This window comes from Gopherus flavomarginatus, chromosome 21 (assembly GCF_025201925.1).
Source record: "Gopherus flavomarginatus isolate rGopFla2 chromosome 21, rGopFla2.mat.asm, whole genome shotgun sequence".
NCBI lineage: Eukaryota > Metazoa > Chordata > Testudines > Testudinidae > Gopherus > Gopherus flavomarginatus.
The window spans coordinates 9,401,802-9,413,841 of NC_066637.1; the positions used below are offsets into that span (position 1 = coordinate 9,401,802).

The 12,040-nt window shown below is 48.3% G+C and overlaps 2 protein-coding genes across 8 annotated transcripts in view; one reads left to right on the plus strand and one right to left on the minus strand.

Moving 5' to 3' along the window:
* KLHL17 (kelch like family member 17) overlaps positions 1-4,679 on the minus strand; it is a 36,836-nt gene extending 32,157 nt beyond the window's left edge. Inside the window, exons 1-3 of one of the 5 annotated variants that reach the window (XM_050931423.1) lie at positions 4,591-4,679; positions 3,438-3,571; positions 721-876 (exon numbers count right to left, since the gene is read on the minus strand). The gene's annotated coding sequence lies outside the window, so the exon portion shown is untranslated. Of the gene's footprint in view, positions 1-720; positions 877-1,802; positions 2,141-3,437; positions 3,708-4,118; positions 4,271-4,590 lie in introns of those variants that run through there. The other 4 variants (XM_050931425.1, XM_050931427.1, XM_050931424.1 and 1 more) reach the window with 4 other exon arrangements.
* A 2,081-nt stretch (positions 4,680-6,760) lies between these two features.
* Positions 6,761-12,040, plus strand: part of NOC2L (NOC2 like nucleolar associated transcriptional repressor) — a 79,512-nt gene continuing 74,232 nt past the window's right edge. For all 3 annotated transcript variants that reach the window (XM_050931414.1, XM_050931416.1, XM_050931415.1), the window contains exons 1-2: positions 6,761-6,804; positions 9,016-9,195. In XM_050931414.1, the coding sequence (XP_050787371.1) occupies positions 6,785-6,804; positions 9,016-9,195 (200 nt within the window). In that variant the 5' untranslated portion in view covers positions 6,761-6,784. The remainder of the gene's footprint in view (positions 6,805-9,015; positions 9,196-12,040) is intronic.

Sequence of the window (12,040 nt, forward strand, 5' to 3'; positions counted from 1 at the left end):
CCTGTAACAGTGGACTCTTGGGGCCAGATTTTCCGAAGGGCTCAGCCTACGGGGAGCACATTGGGTGCTGAGATCTTTTGAAAATCTAGCTCATAATGTTCAACATCAAACCAACCCATTAAAGGCCCAGAAATTAAACTAAACCTTTTCTCTCTACCTCTTTATGAAATGTCAATGTACCCAACACACAGGCTGTCAAATAACAGGACATGCTGATTAATGTACAAACCCAGAGGGTCAAGTTCTGCTTTCCCCTGCACTGGAAGGGATAGAGTGGGAGTATTTTTACCCAACTCTGTGCACCTGCCTGGAGGCAGCAGGAGTCCATCAACTGGAAGGCAAAGGGGAGCATTAGGGTAGGCAGAGGGCCTGCTCGGCTGCTTTCAGTGGTCCTGTCTTTCCTTCACTTCTGTCCAAGTGATGCAGTGTGGTGTTGGCTCTAGGATTATGCTATCCTTGCATAATAACATTGAGGACAGTAGCCTTGTGCGCAGTCCTCACCTGCCTCTGCTGGGACTATCTTTCACATGAGCCAGAGGAAGCATTAGCTTTAGTTTAAAATATTTGGTTTTTGTATAACAGCCGCCCCAGATGCCCTATCGCCCTGGGTGCTGTACAAACACAGGCAGTCCCAACCCCAAAGAGCTTTACAAACAAAACAGACACGACAAATGACAGGTGGGAGGAGAAAGAGAGGGCCAGGGAACTGAAGTGACTCACCCAAGGTCACACAGCAGCTCAGCAAGGAATAGAACTCTGATCTTCCGACTCCCAGCTTCACTCACAGCTCCCCAAGGTGGAGGACAAAATTAAGTGGGAAAAATGGACAGCCATGGGTTCCTTCTGAGCATCACAGTCTGGGTTACCAAGCTAGGCCTTTAAAAAGAGAGAGATGCTAAAATGGTCTTTTCCTGAACTGTTGTGATGACAAAAAGATATATTATTTACGCAGGAGGCTGTGTGACAGAGCTATCTATCCCAGAAATCTTTTGCAGGTCACGGATCACTCACCAGCCAGGATATAAGGAGTTTTTACACTTTCTTGGGCATAGTAGAAATGTTCATGAACCATTTTCAGCAACACAAAAAAATCCCCAAAGCTGCTCCACTAGTTCAGAAGCCTCAGCACCCTCCTCCACTGAATTACGCCTCCCTTTAAACGAATGTAGCAATGGGTGTTTGTAGTAAGGGCTGGTGCAGAGAGGAGACCTTGCGGCCCCCAGCAGCCAAAAGTGATGCAGAACACGATGGGCCATTAGTATTCCTGTGCTCTCAAAGCAATACCGGCTCCAGTAGGACCCATGGACTACAAACATAGATCCCCGAACAGAGGGTGCAGGCACCACTTCTGCCCGCTCCAAATGACTTTCCCTGCCAGTTCCTGACCAGGAGTAAGACATACCCACTTTGCTGTCACCTGGCTTCATAGTTTAGTCAGAAATCGGGACAGGAATAGTATCTTAGAATCTGCATTCAGTGACAGAGACAGAGCCTGGTGTCACCAATACGTGGACAAAGCAGCCCAAAAGTATTTCACAGCCTCTCCATGTTACTTCATATGCATGAAGGAGGGAAATTCATGAGAGCCTACATGCAAGAACCTTTAGAGAGGAGCAGCAGTTGTCCATCACTTCCTTCCAGGACATCATAAACCCATTGAAAGGTCATTCTGCTCACCCTCAATAGACTACACAGGCAAGTCAACACCTTGCAGACATCAAGGGTGGAAGTGGTGGATAGATCATATCAAATTAACGTGGATGTTTTAGCTGTGTCCATGACTAGAAGGGAATGTCACCCACCAATATCCATTGTCTCCATTCCATAGCCAGATGGGCGGAGATCACAGGCAACCCACGAAATCCAAGCAGAGCAATTCAGCCACAACCGTGTCTTTCCCTAGCAGCAATTGTTGATGCCCAGAGATGGTTTCTTGTGGAAGGATCTATCCACCACTCAAGAGCAGCTGGCAGATTATTTCTCATCGGAGAGGCATGAATGATCAATGTGGGCCCACAGTTTCTGCACTGGCCTTAACCTGCCAGAAAGGACACAGGTCTATTTTGCAAGTGGCTGACTGCCATACCTTCTGTCAACCCCACACCTTGGTGAGCAAGGCCATCCAGCAGCTACTGTGCATTTCTCCCCTCCAGCTCCCTCAGGAACAGCCTGGGTTCCGCCGACCTTATCTGAAAGCTGGCAGCTCCTCGGAGAAGGGATGCTCTACTCGGTTAGCGAGCTGAGGCAGTCTGGATGAATCAGACCGCCCGCTACTTGGGACTGGGTCTGCCAGTATAGATGTCACAGCTGCTACGGCGGTAGCGGGAGATTCTCTCCACCTCAAAGGCAGCCACAGCAGGGGAACAGGAAAATCCTCTTTGATGCAACTGATCGGGCTTGGCGGGTCTCCCCCCAGCAGTACTCCTACCTTTGCTGTTTCAACCGCTCGGCACAGTGGGGAATATCAAGACTGACATGATGGCAGATTTCATCTCTCACATTGTAGAGTTAACATGAATGGAACGGTAAGAACACCTAGAAAGTTGAAAACTTCCCCTCTGTGCCCCCAAATCTCATGAGGCTTCAGCTTAGGGTATTTTTTAAGGAGTTATATAAAAATGATGGAAAAATAAGTCCTATTTAGGACTGAGATGCTTAACTATAGCAGCACAGAGAAAGGCACTGCGATACTGATAGACAGCAATCAGAGACTGCTAAAGCAGATCAGCTAGTTAAAACCCAGGACTTTTTAAAATAACATGCCTGGATCAGCTATACACAGGGGAATAAAATGGATTTTAACCCCCAAAGCGTAAGTGTTAGGGTCCTGTTGGTAGTAAGTAAGAGACACAAAGGCAGGTTTAATCAGAACTTAATTTTCAATGTGTCCTTACAACATTTCACTGGACGAAAGGCATCACGTTACCTTAGGGCACTCCATATGTAATCCCAACCCTCTATCAACTTGCAAACAAATTCACTAGCTTTCTAGTGTGGAAGTTACATATTTTTGCTATATCAGTCCTAGGGCGAAACACAATCCTTTGAGAGGGACATCACACACACAGCAAATTCACTAGAGACTCTTCTGCTAGCCAGGAGAAAGTGCCTGGTTCATCAGAAGCTATGCATGGCCCTAATGTCGGCAGTGCTATGGGAAAGTGCGTTTCCCACTTATATAATTCAGAAAAAAAAATCATCCCACTTGGCACACAGCTCAGTTTTGCAACCAGAATTGATGACAGTAGTAAGACAGGGCACAACTTCTCAAGGAGAAATTGTGACACTATGCCCCCTTTAAAAAATATAATGCCATTGTTACTAACAGAATATGAGGGGCAGAAATGCATGGTAGGGTAAGAGAATGCTTTGGCATTATTTTTTTTTACATTTCCCTTTCCCGCCTTCATAGACTCTCTTTGCTCGGTCATACTTACAGATATAGGTGCAGGGAGATGGCTCATAACTAATCTCTAGCGCCCGGGGCTCCTACGAGGATGCTGTGTGTGTCTGTGCTGGCCCCAGCTGCTAATTCTTCAGGACCACCCAGCAGCCCCTCTCTCGCTCCAAGCTGTGCAACGGGAGGCAGCAGGTTTAAGATGGTCCGGGGGCCTCCAGCTCCCGATTCCTTTGTCCTGAGCCCCCCAAATTCTACAGGGCTGAAATTGACGCAAATGTAAACCAACCAGGTGCAGGCAAGACTTTTAAGGCCGCTCCGCCTACTTCCCCAGCAGAGAGTTGGGCACGACACGTTTGCCCCCTCTTTTAAAAGCACAGTCACAGCAATGGGCGTGATGCGCGATGTGTGCTGCCGGGGGGAGCGGTGAGCCTGCCCGTACCCATCCCAGGTGTGCACGGGCAGCTTCACGGTGGGAAAGAGGCGGAATCTGCCCCTGCTCGTGGGAGTTCCTCCTTAAAAAGCCGGTCTCCTGGAGGGTGCAGTACTGCAGGCTTTTAGCCACTGGAGTCGGGGGGGGAGGGCAGGGGAATTTTAAACTGCCCCCTCAAGGCTTTTGCAAACATGCAATATATTCAATATGCACAGGGCTTAAAATCCGGCAAGTCCCGATTTGAACCACGCCAGGTCGGAAAGCTGCAGCGCTCCACAAGGAAGTCACCTGAAATAACCCCGCCAAGCAGAGCCGCTCGTTCGATAACATGCAGATCCGCAAGAAATCAGGGTCTGTCCGTCCGCCTCGCCAACCAGAGCTCAGCCTTGCAGGCTCCACACCAGCCCTTGCCTTGGCTGACGCTTATCCCACAACCGCAGCTGCTCCAGCATCAGAGAAACAACGGTCTGCAAAAGTGATTGATGGTCCGGCTAGGTTGCAAGGCAAGATAATGGGGGACTGGGAGAGAGGGGAATCATAGCAGACAGGGGGGTTGCATTGCACTATTCCGCATCACCCTGCAAAAGGAGTTAATCGCAGGACACAGGCTGCATGCATGATGGAGACAGGAGACTGCAACAAGGATGTGTGGCTCTGCAGTGAGTCCACCTTAAATCTCCCTCCCCATTGCTCAGTCCCCAATGTCTCGCTCCCCTTCCGTGCAAAAAATAATAAAGAATCTTTCCCAGATCACACTCACCCAAGTGAAAGTTGTGGGGGACTAGGAGCTAGCAACGCTGGCTTGTTCAAACAGGACGGTATCCAAATGGCTTAGCTAAGCCATAGTTGCACTCAGTTCAAATCCCCTCTTCACCCTCCCCTTTGCCTATGTCACAAAGGGGCTTCCTTTTCTGCCTAGTGCACCTTTCTAAGCTGTGTCTGGAGCAATAACAGCTCTTTCCGTGTAAAGTCGCCGCCTGCTCCTGAATTGCAACCCTATATAGCAGGGCTGTATGGTCTAGCTCCAAACCCTTCCCTTTCATGGCTGTGTTGGAGACGTCGGTCGGCGTTCTTAAAAATCCTAACAGAAAAGTGGCACGTTCTTTAAAGAAAAAAAATCCTCTAAAATAATTAATATCAGGGCAGGCAAACTGGGAACAGGATGGATGAGGGTAATTCTTTTAACAAAGAGGTGAGATTTGAAAGGGTCCCATTGCAACAAACACATCACAACCCCCTTCACAATGAGGGAAGTACTTAAAAACAAAACACCAAAAAGCAGCCTGTAATATGGATCCAACATCATTGGAACCTTCCTCCACAGGAATGCAATTTGTCTGTAAGGCCCCAAGAGGGATAGACTCCTGCAGAACCTCATTGAATCCAACACACTCACCTGAATTGCTGCCTAAGGGATTAATATGAGTAAGTTTTTGCAGTATTGCAATCTTTATATATGTGTCTGTAAATACAGAGGGAAATAGATGTTAGCGTTATAAAATAGGTGTGAGAGAAATTTTAATAGTCAAGAACATACATTAAATATTAAACTATATGTGTTGTAGAAAGTGAGAGATAGATAGTAGTTTGGTATTAGATTATAAATATTCAATCTTGAAACATGTTTGCTCTGAGCACTTTTAAAAAACCCACCTTCCTACCAAAACAAAACACTCAATTGCCGCACTATTCTCTCCCTAGGTAGAGGGTAAGAGAGAGAAGGAACCACAAATGAGTGAAAGTTGCTCAGTGTATAAGAACTTATGTAGAATAGAATAGATCTCTTTGTGCAGATATGGTGATTGATACCCAGAGATATCATAGAGAGAGTTCTATAAAGATCAAGTCAACATTTTCCAAAGTAATTTGTTACTAGGGTGCCCAATTTGAGGCACTTTAAAGAGGCCTGATTTTCAGAAAGTGCTGACCACCAGGCCCCTAGGAGGAGTTTCAGGCTGGGCACCTACACATCCTAAATCACTAGTCACTTATGCAAATCCAGCCTATCACCTGATATCTTTAAAAAGCAATGTGCTTCAGGGTTTGGTGTTTGCTGTTTAAGACTGAAATCTCAGTCTCTATATCAGTAGAAACAACGAGGAGTCCGGTGGCACCTTAAAGTCTAACAGATTTATTTGGGCATAATAAATCTGTTAGTCTTTAAAGTGCCACCGGACTCCTTGTTGTTTTTGTGGATACAGACTAACACGGCTACCCCCTGATACTTGACACTATATCAGCAGAGAGACTCAGAGCTCAAAAAGCGAGCATATCTCCAGTTTCAATCAGTCCTTGTTCTGTGGCAGAGAGGTCCATCAATGGCAATTAGCCAAGATGGTCAGGGAGGCAACCCCATGCTCTTGGTGTCCCTAAGTCTCTTAGCGCACGTCTACACTAAAAACACTGCACCAGTGAAGATGCTGCCATCAGCATAGATACTCCACCACCATGACAGACTTAATGGGAGAAGCCCTCCCATGGACATAGCGCTGTCTACACTAGGGCCAATTTACCTGCCTAGCGCAGGGGTGTGGATTTTTCACATGCCTGAGGGACATAGTTCTACTGACTTAATTTCCTCGTATAGACCTGGCCTGGCTGGCTGCCAGAAGCTGGGAGTGGATGACGGAGGATGGATCACTGAAAAAATTCCCTGTTCTGTTCATTCTCTCTAAAGCATCTGTCCCTGACCGCTGTCGGAAGACAGGACACTGGGCTAGATGGTGCATTGATCTGACCCAGGATGGTCCTTCTGTTGTTCCTCTTGAGTTTAACAGAGAGAGAGAGAGCGCTTCCCCCCGCCCCCGACTCCTAGATTACTCCTGCAACCGCAGCGGCTTTCATCCGCCCTACCGCGTGACTTATTCTGTACGCTCACCTTCGTAAACCAAGGAATCAATCCTCCCCCTTGGCCGCTGCATTGTGGGAGAGGCCGGGCCGCACGTTGCAGCGCCATGGCGGCTGGAGGCAGGAGGTGAGTGCGGCGCGGGCGGGCGCGTTCGGCTCCCAGCTGGAGGCGCGGGGCCCAGGGCTCGCAGGCACGTGCGCGGGGGGTTCCGCTTGCGCTGGCTCTGCGCGGGGGGGCTGAGAGCCAGCGCTGGGCATGAGCCGAGGGGATGTGTAGGGCCCCGAGCAGCTGGGGGGGATTAATTGTTAGTATGTGTTTGGGGGGGGCTTCCAAAATATCCCTTAGGCCCCCCCATGGGCTAGCACCTGTGACTGGGGGGGGATCTTCCAAAATATTCCTGCTTAGGCCCCCCCATGGGCTAGCACCCGCAGTGATAGGGGATGAGGGGCTTCCAGAATGTTCCTGCTTAGGCCCCCCCCATGGGCTAGCACCTGCAGTGATAGGGGATGAGGGGCTTCCAGAATGTTCCTGCTTAGGCCCCCCCCATGGGCTAGCACCTGCAGTGGCTGGGGGGGGCTTCCAAAATATCCCTACTTAGGCCCCCCCATGGGCTAGTACCTACAGTGGCTGGGGGGGGCTTCCAAAATATTCCTGCTTAGGCCCCCCCCTGGGCTAGCACCCGCAGTGACTGGGGGGGGGCTTCCAAAATATTCCTGCTTAGGCCCCCCCATGGGCTAGCACCCGCACTGGCTGGGGAGGGGGCTTCCAAAACATTCCTGCTTAGGCCCCCCCATGGGCTAGCACCTGCAGTGGCTGGGGGGGGCTTCCAAAATATTCCTGCTTAGGCCCCCCCCCCATGGGCTAGTACCCGCACTGGCTAGGCTGGGGGGGGGGGGGGCGGGGTTTCTCTCTAACTGCTCTGACCCGAAGGGAGTTTGCACAATGCACCAACCAGGGACTCCCCTCTGGGGAGGGGACATTGGGGAGAGGAGTGCCCCATAAGGGAGAACTCCCCCCCCCGCTGCCCCCATAGGCGGTGTAGGGTGCGTTCGGAGTGGGGGGAGGTGTATGGGAAAGGGCCTGTGTTGGGGGAGTGGAAGAGTGATGTTTGCATTTATAGTTCCTAGCCAGGCTTTGGGCCAAGGAAGGGGTGTCCAGACCTGGGGGGCCGGATGAAGCCCCCTAAGGGCCTAACTGCAAAACTTTGAGTTGGGTGGGAACCATCCCTGCTGTTTGTGGGTGCTCAGCTTGGGATGCAGCTGAGATTTCTGTATCAGTTAGTGAGAGGTTTGGAGTGAAAGATGCAATGTGCATAGCAGGTTTATTTGCTTCTGGGCTGGGGTCACTGAGAGCCTGGAGCTGGGGGCACCACTTATAAATATTGCATACTGGCATAAATTATTAGCAATAATAATATCTATTGTGATAGGGCCCTGGGGCACCAGTCACATATCAGGGCCAGCACCTGTACAAACACAGCGTGTGGAAGTTTAAATTTGTATTTGTATCCAGTCGCCTCTCTTCAAACCAGAATTTCTTAAGGTGATGTCCCCTGAAAAGTGAGCAGCATTTAGAAAGATATTTATCCCTTCTCATCCTTAAGGAGTTACAGTATTTCTGGCATGTTTTGCAAAACAGCATGTGACATGGGCTGCGAAAGAGACTTGTGCAGTTAACTTTTTTTAAAGTGTGCTGTTATAAACTAGTTATTAAGTCAACAGGCTGTTCATCTTATTATTCCTTGTCCTGGTTGAAGTAAAACGTGAGAAGGCTTTAAATTAAATAGCTTTTGGCGAGCTGCAAAACAGAAAGCAGGTGGTCTTTGGTGTTGTAAGAGCTTCCTGCACTCTCTAAAGGATTTCTGGGGTGTAAAGCACTGTGTTTTGTGTATAACCTTGTACCTACTGGATCAGGTAAAGTCAGACCTTATAAGTGTACTGCAGTTTCAACAAAAGGTGATTGTTTGGGAATGTCTGCTCTGCTACTGTTCAGAAACACGCAGCTCCTAAACTAAAGGGACTGTATATCTTCTTGGGTCAGATATTTTGCAACCTTTATGAATAAACCAGGTGAAGCCTGTGAACCCACCGTATGAGTAAAATTTGGGATGCTGAGATCTTATATTAACTAACTGTTGACTGTTTTTCTCTGGTAAATACTTCGGATCATGCTGAGTACATATTCTTTTTTTAGTTGCAGGGTGGGAATGGGCATATGATATGCTGTGTGGTATGAGTGCTGTATGATATGAGCATCAAATCAATTTAATTTAAAACCCTGAATCCTCTTCCCTTCCTCCCTCTTCCCACCTTGCTTCTCTTCTCCCTCTGGAACCAGAAAACTGGCGGAGCTGAGTGTTGATGAATTTTTAACTTCCGGATTTGAGTCAGAAGATGATGGTGACTCAGACGAGGAGACGACAGAGCTTGTGGAAGAGCCTGCTAACGGGAAACAAAGCCAGAATGGGCAGGCAGGAGGAAAGAAGAAGAAGCTGCTCAAAGTTAAAACTGCAGAAAAGTAAGTGTGGCTCCTTGTTGATTGAGGAAATGTGAACAGTCATTTAAGGTGTATTAGGAAAAACTTTTTCACTAAGAGGGTGGTGAAGCACTGGAATGGGTTATCTAGGGAGGAATGGGTTATCTAAGAATCTCCTTTCTTAGGCCACGTCCAGACTAGGAATTAAAATCGATTTTAGATACGCAACTTCAGCTACGTGAATAACGTAGCTGAAGTCGAATTTCTAAAATCGAGGTACTCACCAGTCTGGACGGCGCGGCATCGATGTCCGCGGCTCTCCGTGTCGATTCCGGAACTCCGTTCGGATTGATGGAGTTCCGGAATCGATGTAAGCGCGCTCGGGGATCGATACACCGCGTCCAGACTAGACGCGATATATCGATCCCCGAGCAATCGATTTTAACCCGCCGATGCCGCGGGTTAGTCTGGACGAGGGCTTAGAGGTTTTTAAGGTCAGGCTTGACAAAGCCCTGGCTGGCATGATTTAATTGGGAATTGGTCCTGCTTTGAGCAGGGGGTTGGACTAGATACCTTCTGAGATCCCTTCCAACCTTGATATTCTATGATTCTTCCACTCCACTGACCCACTTAAAAAAGTTAGTCAGTTCTAAGCACGTCATCTTAAAAAAACCTGAGATACTGGTGCTTTGTCCCCAGTATGAAAATAATAATATCTAGCTCTTACATAGCCCTCTTCATCAGTAGATCTCAAAGTGCTTTACAGAAGAGGCCATTAGCATTGTCCCTATTGTACTGGTGGGCAAATTGAGGCACAGAGAGGTGTGACTTGCCCAGGGTCACCCAGCAGACCAGTGGCAAAGCCGAAAGCACTCAGCCCCAAAACCCTCTGCTCCAATCTACACAGAGCTTTGTTTAATCCATGCTGAAGCAGTTCTTTGTGTCCATCTACACAACAATAGTAATAGAATCCAGGGGCTCAGCGACAACATCCTTGACCCCTGAACTGATTTTCCTAAATTGGTTTGTTCTAGCTATAAATGTGGACAGGATCTAGCCATGTTTTAAGCATATCCCCTAATTGGTGGGTACATGTCCTGGGATTGTAGCCTGGCAGAGGGACGCACTAAAGTCCTGTTTATGCTACAAATATGAACTGGATTAGGGAGCAACTGTTGTTGCTGAGCCCCCAGGCTTGGTACTGTGTGTAGAATTAATGGACCTTTAAACTTGGTTGGAAAATCTGGCATGGACTTTTGGCTGTTCTCACTGGCACCCTAGAACATTGCCTCTCCATTAGCAGAATGTCAGGGGGGTTGTAGAACTAGAGCTAGCTAAGGTCAGATTGTCGTTGTACTCACTTTTCACTGAAAAGTTGCTGGAATTTATTTAAGTTGTTTTTAAATGTCACATTTCACAAATTGTTTTCCCCATGACAACTTTTAAAAAAGATGTTTTTACCTGGTGTGACGTTCCCCTCTGGTGTTATCCAGGCCTTGGCTACACTCACACTTTACAGCGCTGCAACTGGGGTGTGAAAAAACACCCCCCTGGGCGCTGCAAGATACAGCGCTGTAAAGCGTCAGTGTAATCAGGGCAGCAACGCTGGGAGCGCGGCTCCCAGCGCTGCACGCTACACCCGTAAGGGATGTGGTTTACATGCAGCGCTGGGAGAGCTCTCTCCCAGCGCTGCTGCTCTGACTACACTCACACTTCAAAGCGCTGCCGGGGCAGCGCTTTGAAATTCCAGATGTAGCCATACCCCCAGACCAGCGATCTGCTAGGTAGCTCCAGTCCTTAACTCTGAGAGCCAGCCTTGCCCTGCTCTGCTGTGAGAACCCCCACCCCTGGACTGTTCATGCACAGCCTCTGGCACGTCAGCTGCTCCTTGGATTGTGCAACTGAATGACAGTAGCCAATCTCTCCAGTCCCAGACGCAACCCTCGGAACCTCTGTCTTGCAGTGTCCAGTTACGCCCGCTGCAAGCTTATACGAGTTTGTCAGTTTAACAAAGAAATTGATATGTCCCAGGCTTGTTATCCCTGGGGGAGTCTCTGACACATTTCAAACCAAACACACTGCTTCGGGTAGAATAAACGGATTTATTAACTATAAAGATAGATTTTAAGTGATTATAAATCAAAGCACAAGAAGTTGGATTTGGTCAAATGAAATAAAAGCAAAACGCATTCTAAGCTGATCTTAACACTTTCAGTGTCTTTACAAACTTAGATACTTCTCACTACAGGCTTGCTGGCTGCTCTTCAGCCAGGCTCTCCCCTTTGATCAGCATGGGGTGTCTGTAGATGTAGGTGTGTGGGGGCGGGGAGAGAGCGCACATGGCAAATGTCTCTCTCTTTTATCATTTCCTCCCCCCTCACCCCATTTTGGTAAGCTTTACCTCATGGCAGTTCCATACTGACCAAAGGAAGGGGGATGACTCCCTGGAGAGCCTGACAAATTCTTTTGTTGCTGCCTAGGCCAGCAACTTTTGTTCCTGTGAGGCTGGGCTGGGTTTGTCCCATACCTGCCCTGATGAGGTGTGAACTGCCTCTCTGCTCTTGGAGAGTTTTTGGCTGGGCTTGCTTTAAGCCATGAGGACACATTTTCAGTTTCATAAGTATATACATGAAATTATAACCTGTAACATCACTGTAACAATTACTATAACAACCATGCTCAGTGTTTCATGAGCCTTCCAAAGACACCCGACATGACAAAATTGGCATTGGATACCACAACATCATTTTATAAAGATGAACCTGAGGGTGTAGGGTGCTCCCCTGAGGTACAGAGCGTCACACCTGGGTTGTATTATAAGGTGATATGATCTTATGGCCTGTGTCTTTGCCAAGTTTCCAAAGTGATGTGCTCCCTTGCAGATTCC